Genomic DNA, 20,369 nt, shown 5'->3' on the forward strand with positions numbered 1-20,369 from the left:
AATGCATTGCATTTCATTTCCTGGGCCACTCGCCGTTCTGAAAGGGGGAGGGATTGCGACGCTCTATAGCGTTGCCTGCCCGTCACCTATTATTTGTTACAATGTCACGCCTTTTGAACGCAACACAAGCTTCACAAAGTCACAACTATGCATGCACATAAACTAATTTATTGAGGAAATAACTAAGTATGTGTCATTTTTACTGGATAAATTAATACAATAAATAATAATAATAATTAATACAAAACACACATTAAAGCTGTGTTCAGTCCTGACAGCCAGCTGCTGATGCTGAGTTACTCTTTCAATTAGTGACACAGAGGGTCGTTTGACTCCTTTTGCCCTGGTGTCAAACAATTTGTATGCTGACTGATTAGTGATTACAAATGCTGTGAAGGGTTTACACTAATTCAACCATAACAACGCCCAAGAAAATCCAACTAGAGATTTGAACCGAGCCTTTACGTCCCGTATTTTGTCAGTCGCTTCCATGTTTATCAAGGAAGTGTGCGTGTGCATGTCGAGTGAACTGAAGTCAGTTGGAAATTTCGACCAGGGGAGGCGCCGGGGAGGCGCTAAAGCTTTTCAACTTCCTTGATAAACATGGAAGCGACTGACAAAATACGGGACGTAAAAGCTCGGTTCAAATCTCTAGTTGGATTTTCTTGGGCGTTGTTATGGTTGAATTGGTGTAAACCCTTCACGTCCCCTTCACGTTTGGATTAATCGTGGCATCAGGGTAAGAAACTTACATAGCGGAAACTTGCGCTGTTTCTGAAACGCGGTGGGAGGGGCCCAGTGTGTGACCTCATCTCGGAGCTACAGAATGAGCGTAGGGAGAGGGAACATATGGGGCTAACTTACAACATACATACAACATACATACAACATACAGTTTAAGAGCCCTGGCATTAATTGATAAAATGCACTGCGAAATTATAGTTTCGTTGTATGAGCACAAACCAGGCACTTTCCTATAGTACCTACAACAGTGGTTCTTGAAATTGGGGTCCGGCCGGGGACACCCAGGGGTTCCCCAGCAAATTCAGTCCAACCACTTTGACCATACACACATCAGCTTTATTTTCTGATGGGGGTCCGGCGTCCAAAAACACATGACTTTTGGTGGTCTTTGAATATGACTGGAGAACCACTGACCTACAGTATTAGCTTTGCTACAGATCCAAATTCTCCCTCTCTTTATCTCAGGAGATTCCACAGGAGGTTGCAGAGGGGCAGGATGGCTATTTGATCTTCCTGGTCATCCTCTCCATTTTCCTGGCAGGAACGCTGGTCTTCATCTCCGTCCTGATCATCGCCTGCCGACGCTGCTGTCGGGAAGCAGGCCGCTATGCCAGGTGAGACGCCCACGACGGCGAGCGCAAAACGACGTTCGTCAGCAGAGGCCTCCTGCTACAAAGCATAGAAAGCCCTTAGGCACTTCACGCTTCATGCTCAAACATTATTTGGAGAATATCTCTGGTGTTCACGCTCAGTGTTGCTCACGTTGTATAATTACACAGTAAATGGGTTTAATTTGACTTGCTAATGGGGCTAACAATTTGAATTCTCCCGTGTTCAGTGTTCTCCTCCACCACAGCGCTGTGCGAGATATTCTTCATAAAGATTATTGTACGAGCACTAAAAGGACTTCAGAACATTTTGTGAGCACGCAAATGAGACAATGCAGAGACACCCCCGAACAGCTTGAAATATATTCAGTATTCAAATGAAAACCTTGTTGCAGTAGGGTGCAGGAAGCAATGATGTAACCTAATAATTTCACCTTGTCACCCACTTTTACTGTGAAGCTGTAGTAGGCACAAGCTGATGACATGTGTTTAACATAATAAGGAACAGTAAAGGCCCTAGTATGCTTCCTTGTGGAATGCCACAGCTCACTGGGAGAGCTGGGAAAATCAGGAGCATCAGGATCAGGTGGACCCCCCATAGGGATGTTCTGAAAACATGGCAGTGAAAAAACATTCAATGCTCACCTTTTCCTTTCTTTTTGGTGATTCATCCACGCTCATTCAACCCAATATGCTTTGTCCCTTTACACAGTGGCAGGCATTATCACTAGCACTTGAATATATGAGAGCACAGCTGCTATACACATAGAGTTCAGTGTACAGGGACTGAGGCAGACTCACTGGGGCAGAGCGAAACAGAGCAGAATCATACGGACTGGTACAAATGATGAGTGTAATGAGATTTCATTGCAGCCATAGGCAGTGATTAATCTTGCGTCGCACCCAGCCATGCTCATGCGTACCCGCATGCACTCACAGACACACATGAAAGCAAAGCAAAGGAAATGAAAGAAGAAGGCAGCACAGATCCGGATGGACAGAGAAATCCCTCAAGTCACAGACACACACGCACGCACGCACACACACACACACACACACACACACACACACACACACACACACACACACACACACACACACACACACACACACACACACACACACACACACACACACGTGACACACACACACACACACACACACGTGACACACACACACACACACACACACACACACACACACACACACACACACACACACACACCATAATGTCACCGTTATCGCTAAAAGATATGAAAATGCCACAATGTGAGCTGGTGCATACTTATATAACCATACCATATATAATCACAATGTATCGTTATTGTTTTACGTCATTACCTGAGTCTGACCTTTTCTGTAGTAGGTGAAACGAAAATGAGTACTTTAATTTTGACATATATTTTGACAAATATTTAGCTGCCCCCAGCAGTAAGGTAAAAAAATAAAAAGCATAGGCCATAAGGCTTTTGAGCAGTAATCCTTCAAACAGATATTAATTCATTAATATTATAGCAGAGAAAAAATGTAATATAATTCTGCTTTTTTAGTAGCCTGTTACCAAGACCCACTTCAACCAAGCCAGTCAATTCTCACCAGTAAGGCTCTGTACAAATGTACACAACTGAGGAAAACAGTCTGACTTGTTAGCTGTTGGCACAGCAGGTTGAAAATTGACACAATATATGGTGCCATATAGTCACATTCTGGCCTACCTTCGTTATCCATGTCTGATGTCTTACAGCAGTGTGTAGATGCCAAGGGGAAGTGTTGGAAGGGTCAAGATAATTTCATCAATGGTCAGTACATTATTGAGTGGTGCAGCTACTCACATTTCGGGTGTGATAGTACAGTACAGTGACAGTAGGCTACAGTACAGTACAGTAGATGGACCCCCACGCGGTAACTCTGTCATTTCTCTGCCATTTTGGACGCGGGGCGGCTCATCGGCCCAAGTTCCTGTGGGCCTGGAAGTTCCGGGGACCCCCACACGGAGTTGCACCACTCAGTTCACACGGGTGTGATTTTTTTCAAATTGTCGAGGTGTGCACTGTGCAGTTAGCATAGATGATCAGCAATGGTTTGATTTGGTCTATGAAGGGGGCAGGGGAAAAAAATGTCTTGTGTGAGAGAACTTGTGTGGTTGTGTGCAAATGGAAATTGTGAACCAAGGCTGGTGCTAAACTAGAGGAAAGGCTATTTTAGCCTGAGGGTGGTGCAAAATGGTCATGGGGTCACTCAAATGAGTACAGTTCATCCTCCGGGTGGTATAAAGGTGAACATTATTTTGGGGACAAAAGTGTTGGACAGACATTGCCATTATTATCACCAAATTCACCATCCCTACTGCAAGATGGTATAAATCAACACAATGTTAAATGAACAGTACTATTCGGCTGGCTGGTATCATGATGTTACTTTGGTAATATTTGTTCCAAGGTAAAAAAAAAGGTCAGCACCAACATATGCGTTGGGCAACCAAATGGTCATCTGTATTTAACAAACATTTCGAAACATCAATATTTCAGTAGGTATCAGATGGAGAGATGATGCTTTCTGCCTGAGGTTGGAAAAGGTTAAATTGATTGAGTAACATTGTTGTCAAAAAGGAATGACCCCTAGTAAACAAGGTTTAGACCCACTAGGATTCCCTCACAATGTGGGGAGAGATAATTTACTCAGAACACGGTATAGGCGTGTTGTGTTGTGGTATGCTCACTACGCTTCTATGAACTGTCAAAGCCACTAGTTTCTGCTCTATGTTTTGGTTATACTTTATGACCAATCTGGGAAACCATCTGCAAAAATAGCGCCCTGTTTTGAACAGAATCTTTCAACGCATTAAAAGAAAATAATTGTTTTTGTTTTTCCAATCATTTGGGGGTCCACTTGCATTGTCCTCACGGCCCACCAGCGGGCTCCGGCCCACAGGTTGAGAAGTGCATGCAGGCTATATGTGATTGTTGTTGGCTGGGTTCTACGAATGGAAGCTGCAGACTTCAGGGGTAATCATGTCACAGCATTGATCTGAGTGTCTTTCTCTCTCTCTCTCTCTGTGTGTGTGTGTGTGTGTGTGTGTGTGTGTGTGTGTGTGTGTGCATGCCCCAGGGCCAGCGATGACCCCGAGAAAACCAACACCACCTACATGGAAGATTCTCAACCCACACATGGTGAGAGAGACACAGATGGAAGAATTTTAGAAATACTCTGTTACAAGTTAAAGTCCGGTATTCAAAATGTACTTGAGTAAAGGTACAGATATAAGAAAATATACTTCAAGTACCAAAAGTGAAAGTATTCATTATGCAGGATGTTTTAAAAATGTATAAAAAGGATGATGGAGAGGAGTAATTGATAAAAGAGATAAAGCGGATGAGCTTGCAGATCTGGGCCCCATCCCCCCACAGCACATCAAACCCTGCGTATGTCTGACTCTGTATTGGTTTGTTTGTCTTTCCATCCAGAGATTACCATCAGGGTGGATGAGTCAGAGTGTCTGTCGATGGCCAGCTCCACTGACCAGCAGACGGAGCGTTTCCTCTCCACAGGCACCACAGGCCGCAGGGTCTCCTTCAACGAGGCCGCGCTCTTCGACCACGGCAAGAAGGCCCTGGAGAAAGGGCGAAGGTCAGACAGGATAGCGTTTGCACCAAAACACAAACACACACTAGTCGCTAGTAATGTCGCTAGTAATGTGTGTGTGTGTGTGTGTGTGTGTGTGTGTGCGTGCGCACATGTTTGTGTGTGTGTGACTGTGTGTGTATATATATATATATATATATATATATAGCCAATCAACAAGTTGAACTCGTATGCCTATAGTATATATTGTATGCATACAAAGTCAATGGAAAATGCATGTTGTCATCAGTTTCCACATACACTAGTTCCCCTGCTCTTATGGTGCCAAGAAGACAGTCACATTGTTACTGTATCCATTCCACTGATATGTTGGTTAGTTAAGGGTTAAGTTGATGAATATAAATTGAGTTCTGCATGTACGTATGTATGGTATGGAAGGGAAGTGGCTTCTCTCACTCCCTCTTTCTTTCTCACTGGCCTACTTTTCGCCAAAGAACCCCACCTCAGTCTGAAGATATGCAAATGCCTCCGAAGGAATCATTCTCTTAGGCTAAACACATTATTGCAGATGCTGTGGGTTTGAAAGGCAGAAATCGCTTTTCTTCTCTTTGGTGTTCGTATCTTGTCTCTTGTGTCATGAATGATGCAAAGGCATGTAAAGTAAGGTGTAGAGAACTATGTACACAAGTTCATGTGTTGCAATTCAAATGACTTATTGTTTCATAACAAAAGGGATGATATATTAAGGCAAGGACTGACACAGTATGGTATGTATTGTGTAGGCATTATAATTCTAATAAGCTTTTCTTAAAGATAAAGTGCCATGATTTTTTCCCCTCCCTAAAACATGATTCAAAAACCAGTTATTTAAGTTTACCTGGTTTTCACCTTAGCACCACCCAGAGCCATAGAGTAAGATAGAGTGATGACAACACCGTTAACTTCATGGGGCCAGGCTCTTTTACATAGACTTCTATTGAAAAGGGACAACCGGAAGTTTACGGAATACATTGGAGTCTATGGGCTCGCACGAGTACATGAACCACGTGACCCCTCAATGTCGTAAAACATACATTAACCACTTCAGCCCCTTATACATTTCGGCCATTTAAAAAAAGCCAATCTACAAGCTCACAAATAGCCGTGTTACAAGCACACAATGCGTTGCGATGCGACGTATTGTGAGCTTGTAGATCTGCTATTTTCAAAAGATTTTTATACATTTGAAAACGTAAAATGGGACATTCTGCACAATTAGTACTTTTACTTTTGGTACATTTAGTACATTTTGATGCCAATACCTTTGTACTTTTACTCAAGTAAATTTCGAATTCCCGGACTTAGTACTTGTAACGGAGTAGTTCTACAGCACATTGCAGCTAGTATTAACACGTGAGTACTTTTTTCCCACCACCCCCCCAGGTACACGCTCACCGAGGGAGACTTCCACCACCTGAAGAACGCGCGTCTCACACACCTCCACATCCCCTCCCCCGCGCTGAAGATCGTCACCATCCACGAGTGTGACTCCGCCGAGAACACCGTCACCATGGCGACACACCCCGCCGCCAAGTCGGCGCTCTCCATCTTCCAGGTGACGAGTCGACGATGCCGCCCTGCCATTAGTCCCCAGCCGTGTCGTTAGTCATGTCCGCGACCAATTAGAACATCAGACGCACCAGGGCTGAGAAAATATATCAACCTAATGTACCCAAACGAGGGTATCATAGATCTTTTCTGTCTGCTCATTTCAATGGGCTACAGTATGTGCATTGATTTCACATTTGGATGGGGGAGTTGAATCACTCATGCTGGATTTGACAGTCTTTGGACTTGAGGTGATGTGGCCTACATACTATGTTAAATCCACCAATGTTCTATTAAAGAGTGTGATTCTGTTTGAATCAATAGTATAAACATTCTACATCTATAGTAAAAAATTAAAATGAAATGAGAGTGCCGGTCCGGCATGTTTTGCCCATCGACTATGACTCACCGTATACTTGACATTACTGCCAATGCCACCACTTATTTCTTCTGTTATTGCGGAATCAATTGGATTCTGTTAATTTCAGTAAGGTGTGAAAATCAACCAGCATACAAGTAGGCACGCAGTGAATTAAGTAATGATGCCACTCATGCCAGTATGGTCCTTCAGGTACTACAGTGTACATTGCTTGAAAAAATAAGTATGCTGTAATGTTTTGTCTTAAGTTGTCCTAAGTAAAACAAGATCTAACTTTGTGTACTATGTCTGTCTCCCTGCAGCCAATGCTGTGCCCTCTCCCCCAAACAGCATTGACCAGCCTGAGCGTCAGTCCTAGCTCAGCCCTTCCTGGGGACACCTTCAACTCTGTGGTGGACACCAGCTTCAGAAGCAGCCACACTGCCACCAGCACCAAGGAGCCTAGCCCCTGCTCTGTGAGTCTGCTTCTCAGACCTCGTCATGTCAAGGACCCAGTGCTCATTTCGTCCACTATAAAAACTATGACGAAAAATGTTTGTCGAAATTCGAATACCTTTTATCATGCGTTAATATTTGTATTCACTTTATTTCTTCTGTAATTAAGTCCCAGAACTAGAAATGTTACTCAAAAGACTATGACTAAAACCAAATCAATATTTGTTGTCAATGTATTTGGCCACAGGCCAGTCCCTCACGTGAAAATATTTAGTTTTTCTGCCAGGGACCACCCCCATAGAAGATTTGTACTGTTAAAATGTTTACAAAATATATAAAAAACCTATAAATAATGTTTGTTATGAGCGGGTATATATATATATAAAAAATCTATTTTTCTCAAGGTTCTTTTGAAAATAGCAGAACTACAAGCTCACAACGCATGTCATTTAGGGTTAAAGTGGTTCAACTGTTTTATGCTATATTATTAACACATTTTTCTGGGGACCCCTGGAACCCTCTCAAGGACCCCTGGGGGTCCCCAGAACCACTGATTTAGTTAATACATTGACTGCTCACTTTATCACACAGTGACAACACATGAAGTTAATGAAATGGCAACAATATGAATGATTATGTCAACGATAACGATTACTGTGTTCACGTATCACAAATCTTAGCGCCTCGCTAGATGTGTTGACTGTGTTCACATATCACACATCTTAGCGCCTTGCTAGATGTGTTGACTGTGTTCACATATCACACATCTTAGCGCCTTGCTAGATTGCTATGCATGCAGTGCTTACAGTTAACACTGTGATTTATTTGCTAGTGGCTACACAATATGCAGGAATGCAAACAATCGCAACACACAACAAACACAACAATAGCGGTGTGTGAATAAATAAATCACCAACAATCAATGTTATGTGTAGATCAGTGGTTCTCAAACATTACCCCAAATGTATATATTTATTAGGCCACGGACCCCCATTTGAATAAAAGTGCCAGGGACCCCCATTAGATGTTTTGTTGTTAGATTATATTTAGTACAGAACTCTACAGCTGTCTCTACTGTAGGTGAGGAGATACCAGTGGAGAGAGTGAAACTATGATGTGAATGGTCATTCTCATGCATTCTCTCATTGGACTAACTTGTAGCAGGTGAAAGAAAACTGTGAAATTAATCGTTATAGACATATTTTAAAGTGATTTTGCTGGGGACCCCTGGAACCGTATTTCATTATTATAATTATTTAAAGGAAAATTGGCGAAATATTCTAAATTTCAATACAGCAATGCATTGATATTAAAAGGTCCTTTGTAATTTGTACTGCTTAATACTAGTGCACAATTGCAATAGCCTAGTACTAGTAGTATACTTTAAATAGTTTGTCCTCTGCTGGTTTTAGTTTTTCCATCTCTGTGTTCCCCATGCAGATTGAGATGCTGGGAGCAGGGCCCTGCCGGGGTGACGGAGGGCATGGCGTGGGCGAGGGGGCAGCGGCCACCGGTAGCACAGGTGCTGGAGTGGCAGGAGGCCACCATGGGCCGGTGCTGCAGTTCTTCACCAAGCTGCGACGCCACGCCAGCCTGGAGGGGGCCAGCCCCTACTTTAAGATCAAGAAGTGGAAGCTGGACAGCAGCCAGAGAGCGTCCAGTCTGGACACCAGAGGTAATAATGGAACCCATTTTAAAGATTTTTTTTTTGCGGCTTACGCCTTTTATTGATTTTTGAAGGGACAGACAGTAGGCTGACAGGAAACGGGAGAGAGATGGGGGGATGACATGCAGTAAAGGCCGTGTCGGGTCCGGGAGTCGAACCCGCGGCACACTGCGACTGGATTACCAGTCCGGTGCCCAGACCGTTACGCTACGGCCTGGGCCAATGGAACCCATTTTGACCTGAGGTCAGATTCTAAAAATGTCTTCTACATCCTGACAGTTTTCTGAAAAAGCTATGTTTCTATGTCAGTCGTTCTTCGATTTTTCAAAAATAGCAGACCTACAAGCTCGTTTATGTATATGGCAGAAGCTGTGAATAATGACGTATGTGTATTGAAGCTGGTATAATCATTTAAACAGAGTGATGATAGTGTTCCAGCATCCCACTGTGTCATGCTTCTCTTAGCTGGCACGCACGCACGCACGCACGCACGCACGCACAAACACACACACACAGACACACACACACACACACACACACACACACACACACACACACACACAGACGACAGATGGCTCTGTGACGCACAGTTTGCTCTTTCCAAGTCAATTTGAGGACCTGAGTGAAGCCTCCCTGCCGTTTTCTGAGGGAATGACAACACTGACTTATATCCGGTTTTGCACAGGTGGTGCACACTGAAAATAGCTGATCTACAACTTGTAGACTACAAGCTCAGAATGCATTGCAGCGCGATATAACAATCAGAACCATACAATTGTATTCTGAGTTATATTAAAAACCTCAATGAAATAAAGGTCCTGTACCTGTGTAAGTAATTCTTTATACTGTAACCAAACTGTATTGCAGACCAAGAAGAAAACACAAAACTGTTGCTTTTGAATTAAATTACCGTAAATTGCAATATCTTTATCTAACTTAAACTGGATCAAACTAAATACTAATTCAGCCAGACAACTCACGAATAGATTTAACCAATATTTATTATAGAATGAGAATTTATCTTGGCATTCGGCTCTGCTGCATTTTCTCCCTGCTCGGCACGATTAAACACCATTAGTGCTGCCAACGAATATTCTATATCCGAATATATTTTCCAATCAAAAAAATAAATAAATAACCGAATATATAAAATTAAGGTTCGAAAAAAAATAAAAATAAAAATAAAATATTATTATTATTATTAGTTTTCGCGAGACGGTGCCATGCGTAAGCGACGCGTGGTGACTTGTGAGCTTGTAGATTAGTTATATTTGCCACGCGACACGCCGACACCGGCATACATTAAAGAATAAATCAGCTGCCTCGTACTCTTCCTAAACGCAGACTACCATACGCAGCGCAGCCTGCGTAGTGAGCACAGGGCGGGCGGGGCTGCGGGAACCTTTTACGAATTTACGTTATTTGCGCAGTGGGTGTACACTGCTCAGAAGGGTGAAATCTTCCGTCAACAGCGTATCTAGTGATCAGAATCTGGGTCGGTGTTGTTTCGGACAGACGAGTATATTTTTAGACAACACACAGAACTATCACTCATCAATCTTCAATCATGAAGCGACTTTATCCTTCAGGAAATTATAAAAAGGCAGCAGCAGCAATGCAGTGTTCTGTTCTGTGAATTAATACTGCCTCCGTGCCTCGTTTTGATAAGGCTGTGTGGTAGGATTGCTCATTTAAGGAAAAAAAGTTTTACTGGAGAAGGGAGAATGCATGCGTTGTGTTCCAACTCGGTTTTCAGGAGCACCAATGCGCGGAGAGAGAGAGTTGCGCCAGCAATGCAATCTTAAATGTTATGTCTCAGGTTGTATTGGTGTAAATATAATTATTAATAAATCTGAATGGCTCGAATTGAAATCCGAATGGGTCGAATTGCTCGAATCCACGTGGGTTTTTAAAACGAATATCCGAATGTAATTTTTGGACAATTCCGGCAGCACTAAACACCATCATAAAACATTAAGAGCAGGGAGATAGATATACAATAAAACCCCCAAGGGGAACATAAATAACAGAGCCCACCGGTGGTGCTGGTGGGAGCAAACATCACATAACAACCAGGAACCATATGCAGAGGAAGGCAAGGAAGCTTTGAGAAGGAAGAGAAGTGATCATGTGACTGGGCTGCGCCATGACACTTTCATGGACACTTTCATGGGAGCCAAACTCACACCAGCAGTGCAATGAATACATGGCAGTGAATGGAGCCGGCTGGACCCGCTCATAACAAACATTATTTATGAACAATTGAGACCTTTGTTATATAATCGGTTCAGGAATATAAAAGAAGACATATCACAGGTTGTTTTCTAATCACTTACTTTTCGATGTGCACAGAGTGCACAGTATATAATTTTATCTGAGGATCTAAACAGCAGCAAGTATCGTTTCTGGCTCCGAAGTATCGCAAGATTTAGCTGACAGACAGGAAATGGTGGAAAGTCTTGCGATACTTGGTACGTTCAGAAAGGTACTTTGTGCTCTTTAGATACCATACCTCTATAAAAATGACACAGTGTACACATCGAAAAGCAACACAGCAGACAATAATGTGTTACATGTCTTCTGTTATTTTCCAGAAGTGATTACTTTACAAAAGTCTCAGTCATTCATAAATAATGTTTGTTCATGAGCTGGTCACTGAGCTCTCATTGACTCCAGTGCATTCTGCCAAACTTCCGGGTAGTTTGGCTCCCATAAAAGTGGCCATGAAAGTGTCATGGCGCAGCCCAGTCACGTGACCACTTCTCTTCCTTCTCAAAGCTTCCTGGGCACACTTGAACTTCCATGTGCGGCCAAAGAAAGCTGTGTTTTGCGTCATCTCCGGGTTTTTAGACAGCTGGTGGATGGAAATGAAGCTCCACCCATGCGGCAGAATGCCCCAGCGGCATTCTGCCGCATGGGTGGAGCTTCATTTCCGGGAATCTGGCCGACGCGGTAATAACCCCTTGAGTATATGTACTGTATGCGCCCTTGAGCACGGCATGAAACCCCTCGAGTATATCTGACTGAACTAACTCCCGCAAGCTACGTATCATTAAAATTCAAATGAACAATCAAGATTTCAAAATACAAATGTTAATGTTCAGATTTTGTTTAAGTTCCTTTAGTAGTATCAACAAAGTAATCCCAAAAGTAATCCAAAAATGATCAAAACTAAAATCGTAGATCTACTATTTTCCAAAAAACAAGTAATCCATAAAGTCATCAAATGAATTGGCAATGCATTCTCAAAAAGGGGAAATATTCCTCACCAAACCTTCAAGTCAGGAGGCCTCAGCAGGTTCCCCTTTGTCCAAAAGCTCTGAAGGGATTCAGAGCGAAACGCTCAGAAATGTTCCTTGACCAAACTACTTATGGTTTAGTATTGGCCTTAAAAGAGTCTCTCTCACAAACCACCACCCAACACTCTTTTTAGTACCTAAAAAGGAACCCTGGCCCCTCATTTCCTGTAGGCTACTTTAATAGCTGTTCCTAGTACCTCACTTCCTGGATCTATTGCTAAAATGATTTTTCCCCACAGCTCCATCTATGATCAAACCTTGTGACATATAATATTCAACTACACAAAACAAAACAAAGAATTCCATACACTACATTTCAGGGTTAAATATTTAACCATATTTTAACCAATATTTTAACCAATAGGCTATGTTATATAGGCTATGTTATTTTCTTTCAATACAGGACAGGAAATACATTTCTTCACACATTTATGTGGCAGTGTCACAGTGACACGCTGCTGCTGTTTTGTGGTCGCGAGACGCAAGTCTTATTTTTTTTCTCCACAATTTAGTCATTATGCCAATTTATTCCTCCACCCACAACCTCCGTGATGGTGGGCAGGGAGTGTACTTTTGTATTATTGTTATTATTTAAAAACAAAACAAACAAAAAATTCTGACAATTCCAAATTTCCAATACATCTCCAAAAATGTAAACAAATAGTGAAACTGTGAGCTTGAAGACTGGCTATTTTCAGCTTTCGGGTCTGGAGTCGAGCTGAAAGGTTTGTGGGAACCCCTGTAAATTAAAGTGAATTGGATGGAGCCCGCACACCAAAGGGTGTACCCCTGTAAATTAGACAATAACTCGTCTCGTCTCCCCCCAGGCTCTCCTAAAAGAAGACAGTTCCAGCGACAGCGTGCTGCCAGTGAGAGCATGGACCAGGATGAAGACTCCCGCCACCACATAGACCTCATTCAGTACATCGCCCGCACCCGGGACGTCACCTACTGCCCCGGGCGGCCCTCCTCCTCCCCCGCTCCCCCCTCCACCCCGCCCCCCTCCCTCGGCAGGTATCTTTAAATTCCCTTGCCATTCATCCACGTCCATGGCTTCTGCTGTCCTTTGCACTCATGTCTGTATGCTAGAGCAGTCGTTCTCAGAGTGGGGGTCCCTCAGGGGACTCCAAGGGGTCCCCGGCAAAATGTGTTAATATAGCATCAAAATCAGATTAATCACTTTAACCCCATACACAGGGCCTACATATATGTACATTAGAAAATAGCCTGTCTATAAGCTCACCACAGGGAGCGAAGCAATGGGTTGTGATCTTGTAGATCGGCTATTTTCAAAAAATCTTGTATAGGGGTCCTTGGCACGAGATATTTTCAGAATGGTGAATACATGAACGAAACAGTTTGAGAACCACTGCTCTGCTGCAGTTAATGCTCTGCTCTCAGTAAGCTGCAGCTTTAAAGCCTCTTTCTCTGCACCTCTAGAATGCTTTTGTTCTTTTCTATCACGCTGCCTTATAGCTATTGTTTTATTTATTTAATATGTGTTATTTTAGGACAGCAATATCACAATAATGTTTTCAATTAACCTTTCTTCTGTTTAATAGATATATAATATTTAATAATATACATTTAGAAATATTTAATTGGATAAGACAAATTTGTTTCCAAAAATGAATAGACAAATTAAATTAAATTACAGAACAATGTTACAGCATATATATGCAGTTAGGAGCCAGACAATAATGATAAAGTCACTCCAGAGAAAGTAATTGTTTCCATAATATCTCTGATATCTATTCTAAATGATTCCTGGTGTGTCTCACCATAAATGGCAGACATACAAGCTTGTAAAACATGAGAGGAGTGTACTGCACAGTATCAGTGCACTGCACATTTAGTTTAACAGAAAATACAAATAAATACAATTAACAAAAGTAAAGGTGGTTGCACACTGGACGTGTTTTCTTGGGAAAACCGTTGGAGAAACGCCACTAGAAATCAGAAAAACTCGGCTCGGTGTGTGGGGACCTTTACTTTGGTTAGGTATTTTTGTAATTTAGCCATGAACTTGATTGCTCTACCTTGACTATTGTGGAAATCAAACCTGTAACCTTTTGATTACAATAGCAATGGCATATAACCTTCAGTGAATATAATTGTGTATGAAAAAACTGTACTATTTGACCCAAGTCAGACTTCTAATGTAAGCAATTACCTTATAACTGGTATGAGCAGGATTTCTTGGAAAGCTATTAGATTATCCAAAACCAGACGTACCGTTTTTATGGTTTCCTGGAGTGTACAGTATGTTTTGGAGGAATTGGACATGGAGTATAAGATAGTATAAGAAACTGATGTGGTGTCCTGATAACTAAGAATTCCAAGGATTAAGATCCTATTTTAGATTTCGGTTTTACGGCAAGACAGAATCTGGGAATCCTAATTAGAATGAACAAAATAGTAATTTTTCAGCCAGTTACTCTCATTCATTAAAATAGTATTTTAAGTAAGTAATTCCCTGTAGATCTTTGTCTATATATACTAGTAAATATAAGTAATTTCCAAATTCCTGAAAGCTGCTAACCAAGAATGATGACTAATGTTATTTACCAGTTGCAATTGTAGCTATTAATATGACACAAGTCATGTTGTTTTTCACATGTATGCAGGGAAACACATGACATTAGTTGAGTTCAGTTTGTTAAGAACATGCAACAACCATAGCAAGCCATGAAAATCACATCAGTGTGCACTGTGTACAGAGCCATGTCTCAAACGAATGTGGTGATTGGCTTTTTGCTTTGGAACTGACCCTTGCCTTGGGTGCGTGTGTGTGTGTGTGTGTGTGAGCTCGTGCATGAGTGCTCGACTGCTCGTGTCCATGAGTATCCATGATCCTTTTTTGCTCTCCCTCTCCTCCCACAATCTCTCATCACTGTGAATTTCCCCCATCGTCCCCGTCTGCTTTACAGGTTAGAGGTGGAGGTGATGGTGGAACCCAGCTGCTGCCGTGGTGGTCCGGGGGTGATTGGCCTTTCCCCTGATCCCCAGGACGAAGCCCTGACCGTGTCCGGAAGGGACAGTGCTGACCCGGTGGAACCCCTGGACCCCCAAGCCCTTTACAGAGACATCTGGACCCTTCGTGCCTCCCTGGAACAGCACGCCGGCAACGACAGGAACTCAGTGTGCAGTGACGCTGACAGCGTGTGTTCGCTGGGGGGACACGCCGAGACAGAGAGAGAGAAGGGGGAGCTCCCAAGCTACCCGTCACAGGACTTGGGAGACGAGGCAGAAGATGTCGGAGAGGAAGACAAGGACTTGGCTCTGTACACGGCTGAAGAGCTGAGCGAGAAGAAGATGAAGAAGAGGAAGCAGGACAGCACGGACTCAGAGCGAGGGGGCAGCGATGGAGAGACAGGGAACCGCAAGCTGCTGCAAATGGACAGTGGTTATGCGTCGATAGAGGCTCCGTCCCGCGGACCGGAGGACCTGAGGCTGTTCGGGAGCAGCAGTCCTAAAGAGAAAACCGCCCTGGAGAAGAGACACCACTTCACCAGCGCCGGGCGAAGCGGCACGATCGGCGAGAGCTTTGAGTCCTACCTCAGCGAGGAGGAGCCTGAGGAGGATCCTCTGTTGGGCGCCAGTGGAGGAGTTGCCATGGAGACAGGCGCCGGCCCACTGGGCTGGTCCCCGTATGGTCAGATGTTCACGCCACGGGAGGCGGTGCAGCCGGCGCCCCTCCCACCCCCCCAGCCCCTGCATAGGCGCGACTACAGCATCGACGAGAGGACGGATGCACTGTTCAATGAGTTCCTCCGCCACGACCCCCAGTTCGACCAACACGAGTCCCCGCTGAAGAAGCACCGCTCGCGAATCCACCTCCGCAAGCAATGGCAGCGCCACAAGCAGTGGAGCGACCCCGGGGTCAGACACTACCACTCCTCCTTTGAGAGACAGCGGACGCCGTTGCGGCGAGGCCAGAGTGTAAACTACCCGCTGGACACAAGCTACCACAGCACGCTTCCGCGCATCGTCAGCGCTCCAGATGAGGAGGCGGCTGACGGGGCCGGCAGCAGGCCAGAGACCCCAAAGGTGGAGGCGATGCCCATTGAGGGTGGAGGGGAGCAGGGGGCCACGAGGGTGTCCGAGAGCTACGCCAGCACTGTCAGAGAAGAAGCGGCCTCCTGCTCCAACCCTCCTCCTTCACACACTCCTTCCATCACCGAGAGTGAGGGCGGATTTGCTGAGCAGCCTGACCCTCAAGAGGACAGCAAACAACCCATACCCCCTCCTGAGCCCCCCGACGAGCGCTCGCCCCCTCAGCCCCCCAACTCCTCGGGCTACGGCCCTCAAACCTTCACAGCAGAGCTGACAGACAAACTGACTGCCAATCTGGAGGAGAGGCTATACGCAGGCCTATACAGAACCAGGGACACACCGACCGAGTGCGTGACTTTAACGGCCACGCACGCTTCTCCTGACCACAGCCCAGTGTAGCAGGGTTTCAAGTCCTCCACCCCAACACCTCTTGTCCCACTGACTGACAACATTCCATTTGATTTCTGTCCTGCCTTGGTCTTGACACAAATATCTCTACTCTGTATAGTTTGTGACCTAGACATCTAAAACACATTGGCGTATCTGTTCTTTGAGTCCATTTAAAGACTGCATCCCAAACTTTGGGCACACAAGCCATGTGACTGACAACTTGTGTGGTTCAGCTAATTCACTAGCGATGTGAATGTGAACAACAGTCTTTCTTTATACTGGTTAGCATTAAGCAAGTTACATTTTCATAATTGTAGTCTTTTGAGACTAGAGAAAGCCAAAAATAGTAAAATGCTAATAATAATAATTTAGTTAATAGTCATTGCAATTGGATAAGAAATTAAATAAACATTCAAGTTTTTCTTTACAAACTTGGAGTTTCTCAGAGTTAGCGCCACGTCTCCATATGTATTTGTGAACTATTTATGCCCTACCTTTGTGGCACTACTACTGTAACTCCTCCTCTACTCCAGTGGAGAATTGAGGATAGCAGCCAGTATTCCCTCTGTACTAGTGGATTCACTGTGAAATCAGGTGCTATTAGACATGTAGGGATCTATGGATTTTGATACAACGGTCATGTCAGTCCTGAGCACGTGGTTAGTATTTATTTTCACAGGCTGTAATATCTGCCACCCATTAGAGCAGGGGTCTTCAACGTTTTCCAGGCCAAGGACCCCTTAACTGAGAGAGAGGTGAAGAGAGGTGAAGCAGGGACCCCCGCTACACATGGTATAAAACTGTGTTGCGGATTCAACTTTTCATAGATAGCTTCATCAGTGTTGGATTCATGTTACTTTCAGTATTTTCAGACATTTAACCACTTAAACAGTCTTAGTAAACTTGACCTTTGGCTCTGTACTTGGTCTGCTCTTTTTTCCATCTACACACGAAACCTTGTTGCCGAAAATAGCCGATGTACAAGCTCACAATGCCTTGAGAATAGGGATGCTAGGGTTCAAATGAGTCAAATGTAAAAACAGAATCCTACCACACAAAGATTTGGCAGCACCCCTGTAGTAACTCTGAGGACCCCTTAGGGGTCCCGAACCCCTTGTTGAAGACCCCTGCATTAGAGATATTCAATTCATATGAGGCGTACTATGTCACATTATGTCCCAGGAAATCATTTAAGTCCCTGCAATTGTACAAATGTGTGACTGAGACAAATATCTGCCAAATCTGGAATCCAAGGTTGTTTACTCACTGCTCTTCAGACTCCATGGTTCCTTATAGTGCATATAGACGGGCATGAATTATACACTTACAAAGCCTGTATAATGTGTCCTATTGACATTGCAGTTATCTCTCATTTCTCTGTATCAGTGAATGTCTGGCTTTGGAAGGGTGTTTCTATTTAAACATGTTTCCCTGAAGAGGGAAATATTCTACCGATACCTGACGGTTGTGCTGTTTAATGTCATTTAATGTTTCTCATTTTGTATCATTCATTGAAATATCCTGTTTGTATTGCTTTCTGCTTGTGACAATGAGAAGTGACACAGTAGGACAGGGTTAGAGCAGCCAAAGAGGAGGCTGTGTAACACATTTTGGTGCCAAAAATATATTTGTATATAGAGGGATCTTAACAATGGCACGATAGAACAAGGAAGGTAGGCATATTTTAGCACTCCTCTTTGGTGACAAAGACTGAATCACAGATATAACAATACTGTCTGATTGAATGAATAAGCTATGACTCCAAGTTCATCTCTGAATACACTCATATGTTTGTAAAGATTGAGAATAAGCTCAACTTGAGTTACTTTTACAGACATGCTGGTGGGGTTATTTTAAGGCTGTTGAATGGGACTGATGCGGTCCTCGCAGACGTTAGTGTTTATTGAGTTTCTTTATGAGAAAGGCATGCTTTCTTGTGCTCACAGGGAACAGGCTTTATTTGTTAACAGTTCACATTCTTTTTTTCCCCTCCCCTTCTTTTTTTCCTCCCGAGAAAGTTGACAGTGCAGTGCATGTTTCCCTCAGGGGCAACGACTTGCACTTCCTGTCGGCGTAGAAAACCAGAATGAACAAACATGTTATTTGTTACAATTTCCTCCCTTTTTCTATCCTTCTCCGCCTCTGTATGCATTTCAAGCACGCTAACGAATCAAAGCATATCAAAGGCAAGGAACGGCAAGCCTGTTGAAGAATTGGAAAAATCAATTTCTTGCACTTATAGGCCACCAATGGCTTGAAGCAGCACTCTGCCTTCACATCCCCAGCAGCGTGCGGCAGAGGAACGCTCAGTGAGCGACCCAGTTTTGCTTGTAAATTCCCACTCTCTGAGGGGTTGTTAGGCTCCCCCCTTCTCACACGTGCAGTGAATGGAACCACTGCAGAGGATGGCGTTGAATATTGATTTAAAAAATGGAGGTGGTGGGTCCTCTCATCCTTCCTTCCTGTTCATTCCCTCACTCTCATAGGTGGTTAACGGTACAGCATTGTGACTCTTATCTCCAGTCAGATAAGATCTCTCTCATCTGCCTGATAGAAGTCTCCTCTTGTGGCTGAGTGGACTGAGAGACACAAGCCATGGTTCTCATTAACGGAACAATGCCATCTTGATTTCTCTGACAATTCTGACAGACGTCATGGGTGAAAAGGGAAGAGTGTAATTTGTACAGTCAACAGTCAAAATGGCAGTTAAAGTTAAAGAGGGAAATAATAGACATAAATACAGACGAGGGTGAAAGTTCAACATTAAACGACAAATAAGTACATCGTACAAAGATGAAACGTTGTGTATACAAACACATTGTTGCCGGAGCTAGACTTAGTCTGTCCTTTATTAGGTTTAGAACTGGGGACAGTGGTAAAGAAATGTTTGTATACTAAACCAGTAGCCTGTCCAATACACATGCATAACTCCTTCATAGGTGTGCATGAGAAGTAACATTTTAGTTCATATCTTCTTCATGACTTAATTTCATGGCCAATGCTCCTTTGTTAGAAGGCAGAAGTTAAAAAGCATCAGTATGACTAGATTTTGTATTTAATGGAATCAACTTTGTTTATGAGTCACGCTTACAATACTGTAAATGATATTTTGTGAGGTTTATTTCCATGATAACAAAACAAAAAAGAAAGAAAAAAAATCTACAATCTATTTATGTATTCCTTGCTTGTTAGTCAACTGCTCAATTTCTCAAAGTATAAAAGATAGAGTTCTAAACAACTTTGCCTTTGTTGAACCTGATCCATTGAGCCTTGAGGGACCAAATTGTATGACATGTTATTTTGGGGTCGTTATCCAATCCGTGAATAAATGGATGAAACATAGATGGTTCTACTGCGCCTCATTTCAAGTTTCTGGCTTAAAATCATGGGAAAGAGGATGTCTCTGATGGCGAGTCTCAGTAGTCTGTTGGATTTTCTTTATTCACCTTCTCTCCACCATAACCAGCTCCAAATGCACCAAAAGAGTCAATCAGATGGTCAGAAGTTTACTTTCTCAGCTATGCTTACTGTAACCGATTCATACTTTCTAATTTCAGTGAACCACTTAATCTCCATTTCAAAAATTAAAACAACTCATTAGTGCTTTTTGAGTTTGTAGAACT

At 43.3% G+C, this 20,369-nt stretch overlaps 1 protein-coding gene across 1 annotated transcript in view; it reads left to right on the top strand.

Moving 5' to 3' along the window:
* Positions 1–20,088, top strand: part of cbarpb (CACN subunit beta associated regulatory protein b) — a 25,537-nt gene extending 5,449 nt beyond the window's left edge. Inside the window, exons 4-11 of the mRNA XM_083767668.1 lie at positions 1,210–1,358; positions 4,461–4,522; positions 4,817–4,979; positions 6,357–6,528; positions 7,203–7,355; positions 8,776–9,010; positions 13,128–13,314; positions 15,231–20,088. Coding sequence (XP_083623794.1) covers positions 1,210–1,358; positions 4,461–4,522; positions 4,817–4,979; positions 6,357–6,528; positions 7,203–7,355; positions 8,776–9,010; positions 13,128–13,314; positions 15,231–16,755 — 2,646 coding nt within the window. The 3' untranslated portion in view covers positions 16,756–20,088. The remainder of the gene's footprint in view (positions 1–1,209; positions 1,359–4,460; positions 4,523–4,816; positions 4,980–6,356; positions 6,529–7,202; positions 7,356–8,775; positions 9,011–13,127; positions 13,315–15,230) is intronic.
* The last annotated feature ends 281 nt before the right edge of the window (positions 20,089–20,369 follow it).

This window comes from Protomyctophum parallelum (assembly GCF_964188405.1).
Source record: "Protomyctophum parallelum genome assembly, chromosome: 6".
Classification (NCBI taxonomy): domain Eukaryota; kingdom Metazoa; phylum Chordata; class Actinopteri; order Myctophiformes; family Myctophidae; genus Protomyctophum; species Protomyctophum parallelum.